General features: G+C 38.2%; 2 protein-coding genes across 2 annotated transcripts; both read right to left on the bottom strand.

Annotated features, from left to right (window-relative positions):
* Positions 1-387: 387 nt before the first annotated feature.
* On the bottom strand, positions 388-3,237 carry LOC126803232 (histone-lysine N-methyltransferase, H3 lysine-9 specific SUVH1). The gene is made up of 2 exons (XM_050531018.1): positions 3,157-3,237; positions 388-2,904 (listed from the first exon to the last, which is right to left on the bottom strand). Exon 2 carries the CDS (start codon positions 2,725-2,727, stop codon positions 595-597), a length of 2,133 nt encoding a protein of 710 aa, XP_050386975.1. The 5' UTR covers positions 2,728-2,904; positions 3,157-3,237; the 3' UTR covers positions 388-594.
* Positions 3,238-4,559: 1,322 nt separating this feature from the next.
* LOC126803235 (uncharacterized) lies at positions 4,560-10,757 on the bottom strand. The gene is given in 15 exon segments (XM_050531020.1): positions 4,560-4,896; positions 5,129-5,255; positions 5,356-5,682; positions 6,095-6,304; positions 7,055-7,149; positions 7,152-7,208; positions 7,574-7,751; positions 7,946-8,043; positions 8,046-8,078; positions 8,167-8,269; positions 8,373-8,469; positions 8,945-9,020; positions 9,177-9,276; positions 9,385-9,560; positions 10,438-10,757. Coding segments are annotated over 14 exon segments (1,773 nt in total). The 5' UTR covers positions 9,505-9,560; positions 10,438-10,757; the 3' UTR covers positions 4,560-4,744.
* Positions 10,758-11,525: the final 768 nt, after the last annotated feature.

Genomic DNA, 11,525 nt, shown 5'->3' with positions numbered 1-11,525 from the left:
AACTTTGCTTCGGATTACATGTATCAGAATAACCTGAAAAAGGAGTATAACTATTAAACTGTGCTAAATGGACCCCAAAAGTACTTGAATAGATTAAAAACCAACAAACAGTATGTGAATTTAGATGAATTCTTCTCACATCTCCATACCAGCGTTCATACTGTTTGCAGGCAACAAGCTTTAAAGATGAAGTGAAAAGCCTAAACTCGAAAGTAAACTAAGCAAGCATGTGTTCCATGAAGGTGGAAAGATAAAGGAGTTACACCAAGTTGTTCAAGAACATAGACTTAGATGAAGAGGCTAAACCTATAACCAGGTCACATCTACAGGCCGGTACCAGAATCATCTAAACCTATAACCCTAAAACATATAAGTTGGAAAGATACATCAAGAAAATTAAAGTCAACCCAAGCTTCAATACTTATACATGGTGTATCCTGCATACTAAACAATCCGAGATTCAAAGATACAAAAGAGAAATCACAAAAGCTTGGTTCTAAAATAAATAAACATGGTGAAGGATGCTAACATTGTTAACCAGTGTCCATGTTCGCTGGCACTGTCCTCCTCTGTTGGTACAAACTACAGAAACCATCAGCCAAAATAACCCCGGCATTTTGAGGATCCACATAAGCATTTCTTTCTCCTATGGGGGCCATTGTTATTGTCCACTTCAACAGACATTGAAATCCCATAATCATATGTCAATTCTGTCAAGGGAGGAATGTGTCTGATTGCAAAAAACCCAATATGGAGAAAAGACTGGTTGTTCTGTTCATATAGAACTGGCTGCCAAAAGACATTGGGTGAACAGCTGTGATTGATAAAACGAGATACATTCCCAGCATTCTTGGCACTTATGATCAGCGGATATGGGATGCTATAGTCCTCGACAGACTCATTAGGACTCTCCTCATCTAGCAAGCCAGGTTCATAATTCCACTTGAAGGGGTTATAATCACGCCTTGTATCAAAGATAAACTCATCAGTTTCGCCTTCGTACCCTTTATTTTTGAATTTCAGTTCATCTATAACTTCACCAGCATACTCACATATAAAGGTACCAGCACGAATAGGATCCCATGACCATAGGCCCCAGCCCCTATCCTTTGTCCTGAACACTTCCAAGCGCACTTTTAAACCACCTTGGGATACCCGGTTTTTGCAGTTAGGAGCGCATGGACATGAAGAACCACATTCATACACCAACTGTTTGCGGCTAACTAGAATCCCATTACCAGTGTAAGGAAATTCACCCTCATTATTTTGAATGCAGGAGCAATTCATATCACCTGGGAGGCATGCACTACGACAATTGCAACCTAGAGAAGGCTGCATTAAAGTGAAAGATTTGGAATACTTGAGTGAAGGGAAATATGTGAAATAAGCAGGCCCCTTCTCGTTGTCAACTTCATTTACGAGGGAAACAGGTATACGTTCAGCAGCTGAAGTGAGGTCTGGGAGAACAAGCCCAGGCCTTGATGAAGTCCCGTCCTTCCACTTCCGGATTGTTTGCAGAACTGAGAAGGCATCTGGTTGTCCAGGCACTCTCACTATCTTGTACTTGAACATGTTACCACCAGATTTTCCCCTCTCCATCCATGACTCTTGGATTTTGTACAGGCCATCATAGATATAGACCTTGGAATTTGGAGTTGTATCATCTTTCAACCCTCGAATCACTCTTACTTCATTGCCACGGTGCAGGCTTCTCTCAAGAGCAAGATTTCCTCTTTCAAGCTTCTGATCAGTGACAGCCATCAGCTTATCTTTGTTGTTGGTATTACCACCCTGACCACTATATATCAAAACATCACTGCTATCTGTGTCATCCTCGTAGCCTCCTGAAGAAACTATGCTCAAGGCTATGGGATCTTTTTCCAAATCACCCTTGAGAGTCATGTAATCAATACCCGCCATTGATGGAGCATGTAATCCCACCACACACATTTCCATCCTGAAAAAGAAAATGTCCCCAATCCCAACTCCAGGGACAGCTCCAATTCTCCTCCTCATGTTTGTTCGAACCTTTTTGGTCATTGCAATATTACCAGCTTTTAAATCTGCACGCTTAATGGAGTCGGTATTCTTTTCCTTGGTATCTTCAATCTGGCAGATTCTTCTCCTGACAGCATCAAAGTTCATGAGTACATAATTGACCAACTCAATGTTACCATCTTCCAGTTGAGTTGGACTGATCACAGAAACAAAGTTCACCCCTGATCCTTTGTTTCCAGGAAAAAATAATGCATCAGCATCTCCACGTTTCCTAACCTTCTTACGAGATGAACTAGCTCTGTTAGTCTTTCGAGCTGAACTGGAACCACGGTGAGCAGACACGTCCTTATGACCATCAAAATACCCATCTTCGTCACCCGTCCCACCCATTGACGACTCCCTATCTCCATTGGACTCCTCCGGAAAGTCATGGGGCAGTCCTGCAGACGGGTTCGGGGCTCTATACGACCGAAGTGGAGCCGGCATGTGACCAACTGGTGTCTGCATTCCGGTATGATTCACATGATTATTGAGATCTGGTGCTTGTTGAGTGGCTTGTGGTGGTGCATTAAATGGGTAAAAAGGCGAAAACCCATTAGGGGTATGGCCAAAGGGAGGCATGCAACCAAAGTTAGGGGCCTGACCGCCGGCTGGAAACACCGGGGTCAAAGTACGCAGAGGTTTAACATCCAAAACCCTCGACTTATCAATACCATTGGGAGGCTCCATAATCACACAAAACCCTTCAGTTCACAACAAAAACCAACACAAAATTTTGACTTTTTCCTCACTCCTCCCACAAACCCAAAATGCCCATTTCTTGGGTCCTGAACATTCCTCTAGATCCCAGGTTCTCAACTAGATCATCAAAGACATAGCTTTCATTTCTGCTGAAGACATGTTTCTCTGCATGAAAAGATTGCAGTCTGAGCTACCACTTATTCAAAAAAAAGAAACATAATTTGAAGACAGGAATCAAAACTGAACAGAAAATCTAGAGATAACGAGATCTAGAAAACACGGGAAACATGCATCAAAGGGGCACTTGGTCAGAGAACAAAGAAGCGTTAATAGTATCTGAAACATAAACAGCAGCCAGATTCAACATGCAAGAGAATATCCAGTTGGAGAAGAACAAGAAAAGAAATAGATCATTACCTGTTTGCTGTGTTCATCGATTACTGGGCCTTGGAGTCTTCCAAGAGAGAGAGCGCAGTTAGCTCAGTTCCGGTCTTTGTTGCTAAATGTTTGGTCACTCTGTAAACAAAGCCCTTTTATATAGGGGAATATGGAAAGCAAACTTTTTACTTTGTTACGTCTTTTGGGTAAGTTTTACTGTCTGGAATTGACAGTGGTCGAATATAGTGAAACCCATTTTAGGGTGGGTAATAAAATGGGGTGACAATAAATGTGACATCAATGGGTTCCCATTTTGACTTAAGTTTGTACCATTTAGTTTGGTGAGTGGAATTTTCAGTAAATTTGGTGTGCTACTACATCACCATAGTTATTACATCACCAAAGCTACAACTAAAAAGAAAATAGAAATTAGAAGTCTAAAACCAGCAATTTTGGTTCAAAAGGACCCAGCTTTTTTTTAATAGAACTAAAGGAATTGCTCAAATGTTACTACATATGCTTACCATTTGTAAGTGTGATTGCTCTCGTTGTTACTGTTATGCATGTGACTTCTTCCTTTTACTGTTTTGCTTGTGATTTCTAACGCATGCAAAATCATGGTCTTCTAGATTCTCTGCTTCTACCAGAGAATCCTATGCATCTTTATGCAGAATTTGAAGCTCCATTAGCTTCGGCTGCTTTCCTATTTTCCTCTCAATCCCATTAGCAAAGTAATGAGACCATGATTCTCTAGGACTACATACCCTCTAAATGGGTGGTCAGCCCTAGCTAACACCTTCCTCTCCTTGCTCTTCATCATTAACCTCAGCTTCATCATTTGCATCTGATTACTCACCTTCATCTTCCTCCTCTTCATCATCACTGTCACTAGATTCAGAATCCGAGTATACGACCAGGATTTCATTCTACTTATCCCAATCTTATTATCCTATGTACATGCCTATTCTGGTTACCTACCAGTCACCGTGCAAATCATCCAGTGGAATTATTCTTTTCCTTCCTTAGCTCTCTCTCTTCTCCATCTGCCCACAATTTCGACTTAGCCCTAGCCCTACCCCTAGACAGCAAACAAAAGAAAAACAAACAAAAAAACCCGCAAGCTTAAGATCGTCACTTTCACCCTATCCTCACTTATTTCTACTTCCACGCTTCACTTATTTCTCTTTCTCCTTCTCTTCAGTAGTGCATTTCCACAGACGAGGAATCTCGAACTGATACAGTTCACAATCTTTAACAGCCTACCTTGTTCTTAACAACCTCAACAAAATACAAGGTATTAAGAAATGGTCACATGTTACCAAGACACCATGGCAAACAACTGAAGAGCATTTTTTTTCAGTAGTGAAGGTGATCAAAATTGCTCCGTGGCTGAAGTTTAATGGTTTGGTAGTGACAGTTATTGATCAGTATATTTCTACAAATGGAAATGAAGCTTCCTTAACTTCAGATAAATGGATCATATAGTTATCAACATTAGCCAGTCGGCATAAAAAAATACATGCATCATACAGCTGAGAAGAAAAAAATACCTACTGATCCGAAGAAAATAGATTCTGAGCTCTAAGCGATGGTGGTGGGATGTAAGTGAAAAAAAAAGAATCTGAAATTAATGCCTGAAGTGCCTCACATTAGTAAAAATAAGTGAAACGTCATACTTGTTGCAGCAATCTATAGCATCTCCGTCTCTTATACTGCCACCAGGTTCTGCAATAACACTAACTCCACTTTCACATGCTTCTTCCACGGCATCTTTCCAAGCTACGTGTAAACAGTTATTGTTCACATTAATTTACAGGTTCTGACATCTATTTTCAGTTTAGCATAATTGCTCTCAGTAGATATTGCAGTATACAACAATTCGACCATTGCATGATTTTTTGCTTCTATTTGTTTAATTATCCTTTTACTTGGTTGAACCCCATAAATATATTTTTAAAAAATTGTGTTATATTAAGCATACATAAAAAGACTACTGAGAAATGAAAATTACCGAATGGGAAGAAGGCATCGCTAGCCATAGCTGCGCCCTTGACCTCCTCTCCTGCTTTCTTCAATGCTATTCTTAAACTCTCCAGACGGTTCGGCTGTCCACTTCCCATGCCCAACATGCAGTTATTCTTTCCAAATTCCAACAATTAGATATTTCAAGGACCTAAATTTTCTTTAGTACAAGACCGAACAGGATGAAGGGTTAGGGTAAAAACAAAGAATGACTACCTTTGCAATTACTATGGCATTGCTTTTGACATGTTTGACACACAACCATGCGAACTCTACATCACTGAGCTCATGTTCTTGTGGACACTTCTTAGACACAACATTAAACTGGATATCTTGGGGAGTCAAATCGTCCGAGTCCTGGGCTAACCACCCACCACCAACCTGTCTTAGAGAAAGTTTTCCTTTCTCATTTTTACTTGCCTCAAGGATCCTTAGAGTCTTTGATTTTCCACGAAGGATTTCAAGCCCTTTCTTTGAATACTTAAACATCCGAGTGTCACCATCTGTTGGACTTCTAAACTCTCGGATTTCTTTAGCAATATCCTACAAACAAAGAAAAATATTATTATAGAAAATAAAGGATGCAGCATATCAGGTAATAATACTAAGATTCAACTTCTCAGTGCATACCAACTTTTTGTACTGGAGCAAGTTTGCATTCAAGTTATCCATTGCACAGACAACACATTTTCATTTTTTTCATTGCACATAAATAGATTTAGCCCTTGGTATAAGCGCGTGCAACTGGTACAAGTTTGTGGTTCGATTGAGGTGCACCTTAGCCGTTTCTTTTTATCAATTTAGTGTGGCAGAAAAGGAGAGCCATAATTTTATTTTCAATCCAGTTCCACAAGCTTGGTGAACCAATATTTTAGGAAGACCATACCAAAAAATAAGTCACGTATCATCTATACAATCTATGCATCTATGTCAAGCCCTGCAATCTGAAACTTACCTCGTCAACCTCTATGTTGAAAGCTACAATGCCACCAAATCCACTCACTGGATCTGCTTTGACAGCAAGCATGTATGCTTCACGTATATCATCACGTGATGCTACACCACAAGGATTTGTATGCTTTACAATAACACAGGTAGGACTCCTGAACTCTGACACACAATTCCAAGCCGCATCAGCATCTAAATAGTTATTATATGACATTTCCTGCAGGAAAAAATTACAGTTAAAAAGAACATATATGAGATAAGAACATATGTATTGCATAGAAAGAAGGTTCATTTATGAAGATCAAGCGTCACCATCCCCGCTAACCATCAAATTCAACATTTATCCACAGAGTGGATTCTTCCTACCCAACAAAAAAAAAAGGAACTTATATGACATTCATAGATTCGACAGGAAATACAAAAAAGCCACACATCAGAGTAATGCAAGTTATACAGCTATTGGAATGGCTAAGAAAGAGTTCCTATACACAGCAGTTCCACAATCCATGCCAATAGCATAGCCCGAAAAATGCTCCTCCGAAATTCTGATTTTACTGATTCCCATACAGAATCACATGGTGAACCTTTTCCATCAAGAGTCCAACTCTCCACCAAAAATAGCCACCCCAAGTATTATACCTCTTTTCTTAAGCAAACTGTAACCTCTCGCACAGCAACATTCAAAAGTGGGTCATTCCAAGTAATATTAGTGTGCTTTTTTTATAGCCACCAGCAATATATGCAGTAATCTGCATAACGGCAAGTAACATTACACAGAGTAGTTAATTAGTGTGCTTTTTATACCCTGATATTCTAATTTTGAACAAACATTCATTATAAAACTCAGATTTAACCTCATCAATTAAATATCTTAATATGATGTATTCGACAAAATAAAAATACCATAAATATCACTGCCAAAGCTTAAATTGAAGTGGAGTGAATTGTTACTGCAAGATTCCTTTACCTCCCCATGATGTTGAATAGCAGTTGCAATGCCACCAGCGTTAACCTCAGAAAGACTCTTGTCAACATAAAATGCAGCCTTTTGATGAGGATTTCACCATAGCGAAGGGAACTTTTGAGCAACAGAGGGACGATTAAGCTAGAAGGGAATTTATCTTCAAAAAATCAAATAAGTCAATTACGTGGGCAATCGTAAAAGAAGTCAAAGACAAAAGAGTTGAGTGTGTTCCTAAAGAAATTATGTTTTCAGACCGACCCCCAGTCCCTCCCTACCTAACTCAATCATTTATATTTACTATGAGCATCATATTGCCATTCAAGAAATTAGAACAAACTCCACCTTCTCTCTGCACACAACTGAATACTCATGATTCTATTTTCATGAATGTCAGTCGATTCGGTGTTCATGCTCATTAATAATGAACTGGCATGTGCCGTATCTCAATTCTGATTATGATCTCTACATAATTAAATTGAATCAAGAACAATTTTTAACTGTATAAGTCACTCAGCAAAGTACCTTTGGTAGTCTGCCTCCAAAGCCACTCTGAAATGGCAGAATCATAAGAAGCAACATGTTGGAAAGCCTTCCACGCAAGGTTTCTTCGGAATTGTTGGACGTCATTGTCTGCTTTAAGATATTCTAGTAGCGCAGGATAGTCTTCTGAATCAACAACCACCAGGACATCTCTGTGATTCTGTTTGACAGGCATATTTTATTTAAAATATTGTATAAAGATATCACAACACCAATGTAGTATTACATTGGTAATATCAAAAGGTACTCGTAGAGCAAACCTTAGAGTTTTGTATGTGCCATGTGCAAAGACAATTATGAATTATGAACTTATACAACCAACAATATGCTATCCTTGTGATTTAAATAAACTACCTTTGCAACCACTCTAATCAGGGCAGGACCACCAATATCTATATTCTCAATTCCATCCTCAAATTCTATTCCTCACTTTGAAGTAACTTTATCATAAATGGATATAAATTCACCACAACTACATCAAATGTACCTGTAAAAATGTTGTGACCAAATATACTTATAAGAGAATTCACATTACAAAGAGTGGTTAATGCAGGCATTCATATAGGAAATCTCACCGATTACATGATTACTAAGAGCTTCCATATGATGTTTTTGGTCTCTTCTAGCAAGGATACCCCCATGAATGTTGGGGTGTAAAGTTTTTACACGACCATCGAGCTGCAATACATATCTAGACAGATTATGAGGCAAATCATAATGCAGATAACATCTCAGTTCTGTATACTCTACAACAAACCAAGAAAAGTGCCAGCTAGCTTACTATCTCCGGGAAGCAAGTAAGTTCTTCAACTTTAGTGACAAACACCCCGGCACTTTCTAAAGCAGATGCAGTTCCTCCAGTGGAAACAATTTTATATCTAGTGTCCAAAAAAATGTAGAAAAACTTGTCAGTCAAGTACATATACTTCCCATTATTTAAATACAGTTAAAATTAAAATCTAATGAAACATCATGTAAAGTTTCCCAAAGAGGTTCAAACTAGGAGGGGCCAACTAAATTTTTTTTTTTAAAGTGCTAAGGCGAGAACCAGATATTGCTAACCATTAAAACCAAACTAGGGATGAGATCATAAAGAGATTAAATAAAGACGATCATCCCGCAGAACAATACAGAAAGCTTAAAGACCCAACAACAAGATAGTGTACAGAGAAAAAAGCCTTATAACACAAAAGAAGTCCACTCTCCTAATCATCATCACGGGGGAGACATCAATGTGATACGTACGCGCGAGCACAAATTGAATTTATAAAGGACATTTAAAAAGTGACATGTCCTCTTATAATTACTGCAGAATTTTAATATTTTGGTGAAAAAGTAGGCTCCGGAATTTACCCCAAGCTTTGAAGCCCATTCCCTAAAAAGGCAAGATTGTTTTTGTCTGACAAAGATATCAGAGCCTGCCTGTCACCTGAAACAAAGAAGAAGGTTGCACGAACCAACAATCAAGCTTCATCAGACCATAAAAACAGCAACAGAACAATTTTAAAAACAAAACAAAAAAGTGAAAAATTATTTATTCTTTTTCTTTTTCTTTATCATAAAGCATAGTAAAAAAGAACGAAACCTGAGGATGAGGCTGAGGCTGAGGATTGAGTTTCTTGGGCAGCCAGCGTTTTTATTGGTCTACAACTGGTGTGCAGCCGAGATGTCCTCAGTGAGCAAGACTGTACACTAAAAAGATAGATATATATCAATAAACATACATATATAGAGACAGATTTATACATTATGAATAATATGAAATGAAGGTAAAGCTTGTGATTGGATTGTACCGTGAAAGAAGAGAATGTAGTAGAATCAGTAATTAAAAGTTTGGTGGAGAATAACAGCACAAGATTGGTGTTAGATGTTGTAACCGCAGGAGCACCAGCAGTAGCAGACAAACGAAGCATATCTCTTTGTTGTCTCTGTCACTCCTGTCCCTTCTCTCCACCTAGATTATCTGCAACTGCAAGAAGCCTAAGGGATAAACAAAATCTCCCTAAACCTTATGGTAACTTGATTCCACTACCCAAGAATAGCTTTCATATCTTAGAAAGTTAGAAGATATGTGTTCTCTAGTATCTGTGGGTAGATAGTACTATGGTTACAACAAATGGCAAGAACATACTCAAGATAAGCACATACAAACAAGACAAACATACTATAATGAATACATGACTAGAACTCTGGCTTTCTAAAAAAACAAAGAAGCTAAAAGACCATCAGAGACAAATTGCAACAATAAGTTATTGGGCAGTGGAATATGTTCTCAGTCAAACTCAAGTATCCAAAATTGCAGAATATCAGATACCCGGCAAGAATCATCAAACGTGTCGAATATCAGGAACATTTCCACCCCAAATGCTCAAATAAAATTATGAAGTAATGCAAAACATGAACCCTTTGCGATCGTGACCTGACCAAGAAGAGACAAGTAGATGATTGGGCAGCAAACTTGGTTTCTATTCCGTTCCTTTCCCTCAAAGTTTTTCATATATTCCGATAATTGGTATAGCATATCAAATTGAAACAAAAAATACATATAATTACGAACATGAAGCTACCCTATACTCTGAAGCTTCAGAACTGGTAGCTAGTTTATTGATTCTCCTCACTTCCTCAGTTCCCAACTAATTAAACATATACTTAAAACAAAGATGACACCTTTTGAAGAACCCAACAGAATAACCATAACTACAATTACATCAACTAAGCCAAATTGTTTTTCCTTTAATTCCAATCATATGAAGTATCGTTGTCAACCCAAAATCGACATCAAAACAGTTCAATGTACCAAAGAAATCAAATCTCAAACCATAAGAAACACAAAGTCGCTTCCTTACCTTCCTCTGAGTCAGTGGCAACCGTTCTACCCTTGCTTGGTCTGGCTTTTCAGTGGGTTTTACACTTGTGTAGCGAGAAACACGAGAGGGGTCTGCTCATTCCTTTATTTTTGGTCTGCTCATCCCTATCTCTATGGGCAAGGCCCAAACTTTAAAAGGTTTCTTTTTTCGTTTAATGATTTGCAAAGAAAAGACTACTATTACACAACACATACTAGGGGTAGGATAAAAGTTAACCCAGAAAAGACACTATTAGAAGCCCTGAAACATGTTTGAAGTCGATGATAACCTGAAACTGGTGGGAAAGGAAAATGGAAGAGACAATTTGAAGTATGGAAATACACACAAACAAATTGGAGTATATGAAAGCATGGCAAATTGTGTGTTTATATGTTGATGACTACAAAAGGTAAAGGCACTAGCCTTGGTCTTCGTTTTTGCCTTAGAAAATATTGGTTTTTTTCGTTTATGTATGAGGAAAGTTCGAAAAAGCGTTAGGCAGTATGTAGGTAGACAACTATTTCCTAACGCCTACACGGCTAGACGTCCTCTTAGACGGCACCTAGGTGGATTCGAATTATTAAATATTTATTTATTTTTATACATGTATTTAAACTATTTATATGATTAAAAATATTTAATAATGCTCAATATTAATTTTCAAAATAGTCTAAACTCAAAATTACTTAAGTTCAAAGTGCATATAAAAATATTAAAACAAAAGGTAAATTGTAAAACAAATGAAAGACTAATATCTCAAGTTATTTTTCTCCAAATCTTTCACCAACTTCTTCGGTATCGGATTCAAACTCAATATCAATTTCTCATTCCTCATCTTCTAAAATAAAATCTTCATCCTGAAATTGTTTTACTTTCACTGTGTTTTAATTTTTTTTCCTAAATGTCCACCGATTTTGATTGTTACGGACCGCTTAGGCGGCCGCCAAATCTCTCAAACGCCACGGATGACCGAATATGCAAAAAACATGGTGGTGACCCACCTCCTAACTCCTAAGCGCTGCCTAGGCGATACAAGGGGCCGCTTTTTAGAACATTGTGTACAAGTATGGTACCCTCATACAAACATA

Source organism: Argentina anserina, chromosome 7 (assembly GCF_933775445.1).
Source record: "Argentina anserina chromosome 7, drPotAnse1.1, whole genome shotgun sequence".
NCBI classification, from domain to species: domain Eukaryota; kingdom Viridiplantae; phylum Streptophyta; class Magnoliopsida; order Rosales; family Rosaceae; genus Argentina; species Argentina anserina.
Note: the sequence above shows the minus strand (reverse complement) of the source record. Positions and strands in the feature narration are given on the sequence as shown.

Excerpts from the sequence above, each read along its gene's own strand:
- LOC126803232 (XM_050531018.1), bottom strand. The coding sequence starts at position 2,727 with ATGGAGCCTCCCAATGGTATTGATAAGTCGAGGGTTTTGGATGTTAAA.